Source organism: Manduca sexta, chromosome 24, assembly GCF_014839805.1.
Source record: "Manduca sexta isolate Smith_Timp_Sample1 chromosome 24, JHU_Msex_v1.0, whole genome shotgun sequence".
NCBI classification, from domain to species: Eukaryota; Metazoa; Arthropoda; class Insecta; order Lepidoptera; family Sphingidae; genus Manduca; species Manduca sexta.
The window spans coordinates 18,942-30,688 of NC_051138.1; the positions used below are offsets into that span (position 1 = coordinate 18,942).

At 43.1% G+C, this 11,747-nt stretch overlaps 1 protein-coding gene across 2 annotated transcripts; it reads right to left on the bottom strand.

The window, feature by feature from the left end:
- Positions 1-1,815: 1,815 nt before the first annotated feature.
- On the bottom strand, positions 1,816-10,557 carry LOC115454019 (protein borderless). Of its 2 annotated transcripts, XM_030182762.2 has the most exons (9): positions 10,197-10,520; positions 4,557-4,788; positions 4,186-4,467; positions 3,914-4,104; positions 3,502-3,717; positions 3,186-3,414; positions 2,884-3,090; positions 2,564-2,806; positions 1,816-2,485 (listed from the first exon to the last, which is right to left on the bottom strand). In XM_030182762.2, exons 1-9 carry the CDS (start codon positions 10,389-10,391, stop codon positions 2,241-2,243), a joined length of 2,040 nt encoding a protein of 679 aa, XP_030038622.1. In that variant the 5' UTR covers positions 10,392-10,520; the 3' UTR covers positions 1,816-2,240. The 2 variants fall into 2 exon arrangements, with proteins under 2 accessions (XP_030038622.1, XP_030038623.1); XM_030182763.2 differs by lacking the exon at positions 2,884-3,090 and having other exon boundaries at positions 10,197-10,557.
- Positions 10,558-11,747: the final 1,190 nt, after the last annotated feature.

Below are 11,747 nucleotides of genomic sequence, written 5' to 3' on the forward strand. Positions count from 1 at the left end.
TTATATAAATATTATTGTTTTATTTATTTCTTTAAAAAAATATATCAACATAACATTTTGGAAAAAAGTGTTTTAAGAGATCGTGTTGCCCAGGAAGTTTTTCGGACTTCTTCACAGCGATAACACGTTCCGAAGCGGTGGTAGATTTATGACGGTTTAAAAGAGCTTGTAATAGGCTATTTGAAAATTATTATATTGGGACAACTTTACAGTTAAAACCACCACGGCCCGAACTCATAGGTTCGCAAATTCTTTTCTTTACCGCACCATCAAGCTTTGGAATAGTTTGCCTGGGCGCGTGTTCCCTCCTTCCTATAATCCTGGGTTCTTCCGCCGTATCGTAAACAAGCATCTTAGTAAGCCGGCATGATTATGTCGAATGGCATGAAATAGCCATCTGTTGCCATTCGATACTTTACCTGTACGGCATTTTACCATCAGGTGCAGTGCAGTCGTGGCCCACTTCTGCGACGTGGTCCTCTCGCAGAAGGAGAGTGCCGAGAGGGATCGGGAGAGAGAGGATCCCTCCCATCGTCAGAGGAGACGTAGGAGGCGCCGGGTGGACGACTGACCGGCGTCTCCCGCCCTGTGCATTGGGGGCGTTTGGAGAATTTCACCACGGTATCCCCTGCCTGTCGTAAAAGGCGACTAATAGGGGCCAAGATGGGGGTCGTCGGCGGGCAGCAGGGAGCTGTCCGCCCTAGTGCATTTTTTTTGCGTCCTTGCACAATTTTCAGTTGACCCCCAGGATGGACGGCAGTGTGCAGTTGACCTCATGCTCCCGTAGACGCCGAGGGCGTCATTCGGTGCGCGGGGGCTTCTGAGCCCACACCCCCCCCCCCTCCCCCATAGGAGACGGGCCACACTGGGCGGCACCGCGCGGGGGCGGCTGTGCCGTTAGACATTACCGTCAGAGGAAGCCTGCAGTCGTCCCTAATGCGCCGAAGAGGGCAACCGCGGAGTTTTAGTTGGTATTCCATATTACAATTCCGTCATACATGATGGTTGCATAACTGTAATCGTTTACGCAGCGCACGCAACGTAATCTCTCAAAAGTAATAAGTTTTCCCCGTTTTTGCAATATTTTTCATAACTGCATCACTCCTATTGGTCATAGATCTCCTTCCTCGATAAGTGTGCTATCCAACACTAAATCAATTTTTCAATTCAAACCAGAAGTTCCTGAGATTAGCGCGTTCAAAGAAATTATTAATTATCGATGAACTAATTGGGGGACATGGGTGTTCGGAAAACCTCTGTGTTTTAATTAGAGATGAAGTTTCAGTGAAGTAGTCCCACCTCCTCTCCGTGAAAAGTTTTTGTCACATTGTTTACATTTTGCAAAATTTAGTACCTTCAACTTAATAATAAAAAATCCAAATTAAAGTATTTTACGCATTTTGTCCTTATAAATCAATTTAGTACGTAACACACCACTATTCCTTCACTTTATTAAGTAAGTACCTACTCCTAAATAAAAAAAAATACTATTTATGAATGAGGTTATATTATGACTAAAAATTACAAACAAACTACATATACAAGATGGCGTGTGAGCGGTGAAACAGAAACCTGTCGAAACACATTATCCGTAACTTATCCGAAACTTTTTTAACAGAACGGTTACGGTTATGGATATATTTTTATTTCGGATATCCGATAGGTTCGGTTACGGTTACGGAGCTCCTTAACATCCCTGGTAGATATTTAGAAGCATAGATTTTAGTTATTATTTCATTATATACGTTATTTCTTACTTGTACTACACTTGTAGCTTTAATCTAGGTAGATCTGAAACTGTAATAAAACACACACTTGGTATTGATTTAGTTTTATTATTAGAGTAGAAAATTATGCCGAGTCTGTGTTAATACTTAATAGAGCCAAATTACATTCATACAATCATTCACTACAATCATATCGACACGTTCGACATAAATAAATAAATAAATAACCCGAGAGCGATAAACAAGTAAGGTAACTTAGACACGGCTTATTTCTAAGAATACCGTAGACATAAAAATAAATAAATACTCAGTCTAATCTACACGCACGTAACACGAGTAACTCTCACCTTAACGCATCTTCAGACCTGTCCAATCACTATTATATTTATATCTTGGAGCTAACAACTGAAAAAATTATGAGGCCCAGTTGCTCTATATCGCGCTTACAACGGGCTCGCGGTCGTCTCGACGGTGCGGTGGCGGTACAAGCTCACAGCGAGCCAAAGTCTGCAGTCAGCGAGCGCGCTTGTCGGCGCGCGGCGGCTCGTGGCGGTCGTGTGATGCTCGTGCGCACAGGCGGCGTCGTGCAGCGTACAGCGCCGCCGCCAGCGCCGCCAGCAGCAGCGCGCCTGCCGCGCACCCCGCCGCCACGCCGCGCAGGCGCGCGTACTCCGGCACGTGCAGCGCCGCACCGCCCTGCGCACCCGCGCCGCACTGAACGCGCGCCCAGTAGTGAGCGCCCTCGCGCACCTCGCCCACTGCACACGGCTTCCAATCAACACAAACCCAAAGTCTGTCGAAGCGCTTTGGATGCCTGACAATGTATATTCACTCACCGAGCGCATAATCTTGATGCGTGTGGGCGGTGAGGAGGAGGCGAGCGTCCGGCGCCTCGTCCTCGTACCAGCGCAGCGTGCAGCGTGACTCGTCCTGGGAGTCTCGCTGCCAGCGCACCAGTGCTCCTTCGTCGATAAGTCGGATGGTCACCTGAAGTTCCTCGCCGTCATCGTCGGTCGCGGTTTCCGTCTCGGTGGTGGCCGCCGCGTAGGCGACCTCGCCCCCGCTGCTGAGTTCTGGATCTAAAACATAATAGGGCAGCATAATAAAACTTAACTAAAATGTGAATTGTGAATATTGCCTGCGAATGATAATATACCCAGGGTGCGAATGAAGATTGGTTTACTGAATAGCCCGTCACCGATGAGGTCCTGTGACAGCACGCGCAATTCGTATTCAGTGGCGGGCAGCAAACCCACGAGCGTGGCTTCTGTCACACCTCGAGTCAATATTTTCATAGTGCGCCATTCGCTCACCGTACGTTCTCGATACCAAACGTTGTAGTCAACCTCGACACCATTATGACCTGCCAACATGCACCACGCACATTATACCTACAGCTAAATCTTCTACCGATAAGTATATGACACCGCTCAGAACTCGGCGTCTTCTCGAGCTCACCGGGGACCCAGGAAAGATGCAGCGAATTGTAAGAAGGTGTCGCGGACAGGTTGTAGGGCGCACGTGGCGGCACGTTCTCCACCAGCAACTCTGTTTCCACGGTGACGGCGGCGGCCTCGTTGCTGGCGGTGCAAACGTACACGCCGCGGTCTTCCTCTGATACATCCACGATAGTCAAATTACCGTCGTCGAGAGAGTGTCGTCCTACTGGCAATTCACTTCCATCTTTCTGTAAATAATTATAGATAAGTAAAAGTGTAAATGCTTGACGAGTAATCGACACGGACGCAGCGTCGTGGTGATGCGTGGAACCCACCCTTGTCCAACGTACGACGGGCGGATCGTGATGCGCGTGTGCCACGACGCAAGGTAGCGCGAGCGTAGCGCCGAGCCGTGCAACGTACAACGGCTGCGGACGCACCGCCAGCACGGGCGGTCGCTGCACCGAAACGCGCACGCCCGGCGACGCGCCCTCCGACCCCAGCGCGTTGTACGGCGTGCATGAGTACACGCCCTCATGCGACTCGTCCACCTGAAACAGACCATCATACTAAAGTTACATAACTTTTTTTAGCAATATAAACATAAACATTCCTGCCTTTATCCCCAAAGAAGTAGGGTGCAACTAGGGTACGCATAACGCAATAAAACTACACAATCCAGGCAGTCTTTTTGCATATTATGACGTTTTTATAAAACTAAGTGGCATGCAAGAATAGACCACTAACCTGATTAAAAAGTAGACTGCCGTTTCGGCTATAAAACACGCCTGGAACATTATACGGATCGAATAAGAATCCGTCTTTCTCCCATCGCAGGTTCGTCAGAGGAGGGTTAGCACTGAAGTGACAGTCGAGACTTGCAGGCTTGCCATATGGCAAATGCCGTTCCTTCGGCGCATACACCACCTTCGCTTTATCTACGACAAAAATATTAGTGACGGTCGCATTAAAAAATAATTAATTAGAAAGATGCTCGAAATGCAGTATGGCAGTCTCACATTGCACGTCGAGGAAGGCACTGGCGCTCTGTAAGGTGTCGTCCGGCGCGCGCACACGGCATTCGAACTCGCCGGGATCAGTGCTGGAGGCGCGTCGCACAATCAGGCTACCGTTTAGCGCTACCTCAGACCGCAGAGCCAGCTCCGGCAACTCCGAGAGAGGCGACCCTTCCCTATACCATTGTACAATTGACTCGGGCTCCTTGGGTAGACATTCCAATTCCGCTCGTTCTCCCTCCAATACGGTCACGTTCATGGGTGGCGTGACAATAAGATTCCCTCCTGCAACAATAAGCACGTTAAGAGAAACTTGCCAGCTCGCCGTCAGGCCGAGGAGCAGGGCGCTGCGCGAGCAAGGCGCAGCCACTCACCATCTACTTCCAAATAATAAAAGGTGCCATTGTTTCTGGAGGGAGGCGTGCGGTTAGGGAAGGTGACGCGGCAGCGGTAGAGGCCAGCGTCAGTCTCGCGCACAGCGCTCACGTTGATGGAGCCGCGGCCGAGTCCGTGCCGGCCCTCCCCGAGCCGGCGCACGCGACCCCCCCATCGGTCAGCAGTCCACGCACGCCCTTCCAGGCTGTACCATGAGAAAATCGTCTCTCCCTGTAGTACAAACGTCAAACGTTTTGATTATAACAATACCCACAGGGCAAATTAGTTATGTAGGTAATTGTGATTAGTAACTAGAATTAACTAGTTGTTTCAAATTAATGGCTCTATAAAACTAATAAATCATTCTTAGCAAAAAGCTTAAAATTCCTTTCGTAATCATCAATTTGCCGGACACAGATTGAAGTATTACGTCAAGCGTGTGTCAATCAAAAGGGTAGGATATTATCAAATAAGACGGTTTGAAAAATTGGTCCTGCACACCATGACTAACCATATGGGCATTAATTAGTAATAATCATTAAATTGCCTGAAATGTCTCCCTTGTATCTACTTATAATTATATGAGCATTATGATAATTTTAAATATTAATTAGACTCGATGAATTTAACATAATGGTCAAAAGAATTACCCCCTTTTTTACATCATAAATATAGGTATTTAGTTAGACGACCGACCATCATTTTGTTGCATTTTCCTTCACACTATTAATTGTATAGAATAAAAAATAAAATTGTTAATATAGGCGTAAATCAACGAACGCTGTACAATGTACAGCGTACACCGTTAATTAATAATCTTCATTTCCTCTTTGGTTTTTTTTTTCTAGAAATTTGTTTTTTACCAGTCATGGTTAAGTTCCTTGACTGGAATTTCATTCTGTTTTAACGGTGATATCATGCGTGCATTAGCTTGCTTGTATAACTATTGTGACTTTGTACATGAAAGACTAGAAAAAATATATTATAAAAGATGCAAATGCATTAACAAATGAAGAAAAAAAACAAGTAGGAGGCCCAGAGTGTCTTTCAGCCTTTCATCGTGAAGATCGCAACGTGTCCTCGACATTATTTTATTAAAATATAGGTAGGTATAGAATATTGTTTCCTCTTATGTTCCATTCCGAGTTGGCTTTTTTAGTTCATTATGCTTTGCTTTTTAATGACGCCGTCTCTGATTAGTTCATTTCCAATGACAATATTGCAAACATAGAGTGTTTCAATCACTTCCAAGTGTTCGCTGTCACAGATTTTAAAGAAGTTTAATGAAAAAATCAACAAAACACCATTAAAACAATAATTATAGACGGAAAATTACGCACACGCTCCAATGTTTACTATTATTGTTTTGCAAATGGTAGTTTTAATATGGTGTTAAGTTAGATGAGACCACATATCTACTTATCTCCTTTTAAAAATAAAACTTTACAATAAGTTAGTCGAACCGTACATGTAAAATAAAAAAGTGTAAGTATGTTTCGAACAAAATAATTGTCAATAAAAAGTAATTTTAATTTTATTTATCGCAGCAGGAACATGACATTTTAAATCAGAAAGACTCTCACCCACAAGCCGTATTCGTACAGAACTACAAAATGATAAAAAACATTGACAAGTTAAAATGGGTTTTGGTGAAAATAATCGTTATTCAAAAATGATTTTTGGCACAATGTTAACACGCGTTAAGTATGTGATTGCATTAATTAACGCAATGCCAAAATTACCCTATATACCTAAATAACTCCTAATAAATGTCGAATTTATATTTTTAATGAGTGTAGGCCACTTTATTTCCGCCGCCCCATGTAGGTAGGTTTATGTATGTTTGTATGTAAGTTTCTAAAATACTTAATAATTTTCCATTTGTTTGTATTATGGAAGGCACTCAAGTTAAATAAACGAATGATTTAATAATCGAGTGAGCGTCCTCTGAAATCTGCCGCCCCTAAGAAGCTGCCGCCGATAGGCCGCGACCTATACGGCATATTTACAAATCCAGGACTGCTCCTAATTATATAATCATAACTATTATTATGGTGTATTTTTAGCTGTCACACCTAAGTGCAACTTTGTTCGCCTACGTGAATAGTAAATTATTTTGGTTTATTTTTATTTAGTAACGAGCTTGTTGCTCGCTGCTCAGCCCACATAAAATTCCTGGAATAAAAGTCCCACTTCGCACTTGTTTAAAAACTAAAGTAGACACTCTAATTTTCGTGTAAAATTTTATGTTTCTTTCGCAAATTAATTATATATTGTGATTTAGAATCAGCGCATATTTATTTAAATTATGTTCGTTTAATACTCTGAATAGAAAAGAATAAAATAGATAAATTCAAAGTATTTTATTATAGGATGTGTATAAAGCAGTAGCCACTCAATTCACTATTCCAATGATGAATTGATTAACGTTTTTTCAATTCGCTCGTAAATATCTTTAAAAATAAAACCTCCGATCTCATTCTATATTCGGGCTTTGACCCGTGTGAAGCCGTGGGAAAAGCTAATAAGTACATAATACATTATACTTAATTGTCGCGGTGATGAGTTGTAAGTCATACAGCGCGCACACTCCTGTACCGTATGACGTATCTATGGTACCTACTGAAGTACTACAGTCCACAAAAAAGCAGATGAGTGGTGACCAGAGGCACCGGGCGCATGTTGCTTCGTCCAAGAGCACGTGTGGCGCGGTGGGCGCGCTAATAGCAACAACTGTTTACACACGCAGCGCGTCTGTGTGAGAGAGGGTCGATTGGTGGTTCTCGAATCTCGTCGCAGCGAGGAGTGCCGCATCAAGTGGTCAATTGTCGCTCCCACGCGGCCGTGGTCTCGCCGTTCTCACGAGAGCGACGTCCCAGCCACAGGCCGATGCGGTAACACCAAGAAAAATCTGATTATTTTTTAAACGGTCCCACGTTTCCTGGCATTGTGGGTGTCTGTGAGCGGAGACTTCCCAACAAGTGACCCACTTGCTTTAACAGCCTTCTGCTATATAAAGTGTATTGTGGTTGGAGATGCGCGGTCGGCGCGGTCGCGCGGACCGCGCAGGTGGCGCGATATATTATGCCTAATTAAACGCATTACCGTCACTCTGCCAACGAGCACATCGCATCAGCGAAAAAGGAGCGGAGTGACGCTTGGTATAAGTCATAATTCCGAAAGGCGCGCGTGCGGCGTGGGCCGGATTCTAGGTTGTTCCTTAAGGACACTTTAATCACCGCGCGCACGTGTTATGTGGTGCGCCCGGACCGCTCTCTGTACGCTGCGCATGAGTGAATACTCAGATATAACTGGGTCAGCATGATAATACAACGCAGGGCTGACTCAAGCGGCCAACAATCACTAGTGTTTGTCGAGGTTTACTACTCGACAACTGCCATGTCCGTTTCACTGGCAGTCGAGTTTTTTTATTATTCAATCTACACACTCAATCTTTTAGTTCTGATCATGGGCCTATAACACTCGTAGAACTCGCTCCTCTCTACGCACATAAAACGCGGCGAAATGTGTCGTAATTGTAAATTACAATTTCGACGAATTTGAGAGTGGTCTACAGAGTGTAAGTACCGACCGAAGAGCTCGATATAATATATCTCTTGATAATTACGATAACTTGTACAACTCCGACATCACATATATCATTACGCTTACGGATTAGTATCTAATTTGTGTAGTCAGTGCTGTTACAAATAATGTTATAAGTATTTATTTTCTTTTACATTAATGTGAAACCATCGACCTACCGCTACGCAATTTTTCTCGCTTGTCATATAATATGTTAATAGAATGATGAATACACAATTCACACCTGTACGCGTAATAAATAATAACTGTAAAACATAAATAAATAGTATGTACCTATACTAAGTACTAACTACCATTCTATATGCACGACCTACACTTGATCCTGGTTTGATAATTTCTGCCCCCACTGACTAGGCACCGTTGGAACCGCCTACTTTCGACTCTGGGGACATAGTCTACTCAATGGATATTATACCATCAACGATCGGTGGACACAACCATTACCTGATTGAGCATCAATTGGTATCAATCAAAATTAGATTTCTTTCTACAATATTATAAGTAAATGATATACTTATTATTTAAGAAAATAGAATTTAAGTAAGTACAATTTTCCCCCCTAATCCCCTGTTGACTTTTTAATAATGCCTTAATTTTATCATACTTAAACTAACAGTACTCATAATTTTAGACATGAAAAATATCCATTTTAAATAAATGTATTATTTAAGTATACGGACTGCGCACGTGGAAGGTTTTCAGTTACGTTTCCTGATTGGCCAATAAAACTGCGTACGAACTTCTTTAGCACTACATACAAATACTTGGTACTTATTTACGAACAATTACATTTGCCCGGTATTTTTACAACAATGAGCATTGTCGAGTTCGACAGATGAGCGGCCAGTCGAAAGGTCTGTAATTGTACAAGTTTAAAAAGCATGTACTACAACAAATGTTTGTTCTGGTTGCATAACACCGCGTTGAAAGTCTAGACGTTCGAAACAGACCTGACACAGATGGTATCTCTGAGGTGATAATATTTTGTTTATGCACATCTTACATCTTTAGTTTTTTAAAATAAAATAAAAATGCTTTATTCATCACGTAGGCGAACATGGTTGCACTTATGATAAGTCAAGGTACATGAGAATATTTAATTATTACTTAATTAAATTAGCTTATATAAAAAAAGACAATTTATATTGAAAATAAAATAAATGAAAAATATACTTAGTAAACAAAGAAGCCAGCTCGGGCTGGCAGGGAAGAAGTTAAGAAATTTTGGGGGTTTTGCGGCTCATGTGCGCAGTGCGCTTGGCATGCTTCGGACGAGGCAAGGTCCATGCGACCGGCTCGTCAGGTGCGCCGCCGCTGCCATTGTTGCGCTTTGTGCTGCACACTCGACTGCCTCATGCTTGCCACTCCCATAGGTTCACATTCGCATGTTCCCGCACCAGTCATAATCGATTTGTTACCATATTTCGAATTTGTATATGCAATGTACCTATAAAGTTAGATAATAAAATAAAGTTTCTCTAGTCGATTTTAGCTAGGTAGTTCTATGTGCCCTTCCCAATGCACGGCCTTATCATAGCTATTCAGGCACTTTGGCCGAAATATTATTTGGTACTTATCTACCTCCTTTTTCTTGAGACCTTTTTTTTACTTTTATTTTCATAACTATTATTTAAGGCTAACTCATTAAAAAGGACGTCAGACACCCCATGGAGCTCCTCTGTCCTCACTAAAACATGGCGCCATGGGCTACCAGCGAGTCCAACTCCCCCTTGCTAGCACTGTCCTAGTGTAATGTTCGCAGTTTGATTGCAAACTTAAACTACTTGCCCGTAAAATAATTACCCCAACATTATGGAAGTTGCTCATTTTTGTAACGTTAGTGTTTTACTAAACAATTGAGGCACGACACTTGGCACCCTCTACGAGGACGCGACGGCTATCCTATTGCGAGGCTCGACTCCTTACTATACGATGAACACACAGTGGAGTGCAAACGAGTGTGGATAGAGTGGTCGTAACATAGGTAGTGACTTACAGAAAAAAATCAAACACCTCAGGTAGTCTTAACTCACGTCTTTATCCCACTGCAAATGATAAGGTATCTCGTTGCCAAAAGGAAAATCCAGGTGACAGTTCATAACGGCATATCCACCAACGCCTGCACGCAGTCGCTCGGCGTCGAGGGGCAACAGCGAGCCCGAGGCGGCGGCCGCCCACGCCGCCACCACCGCCCACGCCACGGCTCGCTCCAGCCTGTCGGTTCGCATCTCGGCTCGGCGATCGCGACTCACACAACGCTCGCGCGCGCAGCACGATTCACGACTGGAGCACCGCGACGCCCGCGCCGGTCGCCGCCCCGCCGCCACCGCTGCACCCGGCGCCCGCAGTAAGACACGGCGCGAGCGGGAAACGTCTCTAATGTACGCGCGTCCTCACCGCCTCCTGGCGACCTCTTTCCGTTCTTTACAAGCGGCTCATTTAATTTAAATGGTTGTTCTTAACTAGGATCTTCGCGTCAGCCGGAAGCCCCTCTGAGTACGCGCCGGCGGCGAATATCGCGAACTGCGCAGTAGCAGATCTTGAATTCTCCCTATAAGTATATACATAGATATGTGATCCGTAAGTTGAGAGTTAAAACATAGTATAGTAAAGTTTGCAAATGATGACTACTAGGTACTTATTAAACCAGGAGCAATGTGAACAGCGATGGGAGCTAACTGCTGCCTGTGACTACGATCGACAGGGCGCCATTGCATGGTGTGAAGAGGGCTGACGTCGTTTCTAACCGCGGCTATTTCAATGATGATTAGGTATCTATATCTTGCCTGCATGATTAAAATCAACTCGCCACTCGGTGTTGAGCTCGTATGCTAAACGTGTTATTAAGCGATCCCGAAAACAATGTAAGTACTTAACGTAAAAAGGTTTTGACACCTGGCTCATAGTGAACTGTAAGTATTATACCTTTCAGGAATAAAAGCAAGCAAGGAGTCCTTAATTTTTGTACTTAATCCAAAACATGTTGTATCCGTGTGCCACAATGAATCCAAATTCGTGCAGCGGTTTCTGCATTTCCTTCTAGCAAATATTGAAAAATTTCTACAAACATTTGAATTTATAATAAATTTGTAAGAAGTAAAATAATAATAAGATGGACTCATAATAACTGTAAGTGTGTGCTCTCGTATAGGTGCTTATAATGTAGAAGAGATGTCAGCCAAAATTAATAAGTAGGTAATCTTGAGTAATCTTTCCTTACCAAAAATATTTTACAATTATTAAAATGACGTTATACAGGGGTAGGATAAATACTTACTTACTTATTGCAAAAATATCGTTACTAGTAATACTTAAGTACTTACTTATATGAAATAATATAGTTTTATGTGACGTGTCTATTGAGGATACTCATATTATTCGCAATGAGAAAGCCATACACATTGTAATAAGTTTTACTCAATAACCCGTATGTTTCGGATGAGGTGTAAATATATATCTTGTAATTTCCCCTATTATTATATAAAATATTATTATTATTAATTTAGCATAAGTATGACACCAATGAGGTTTATGTCTAATTATAAATATATCTAACAATGTAGTGAATTAATTATATTAAGAAT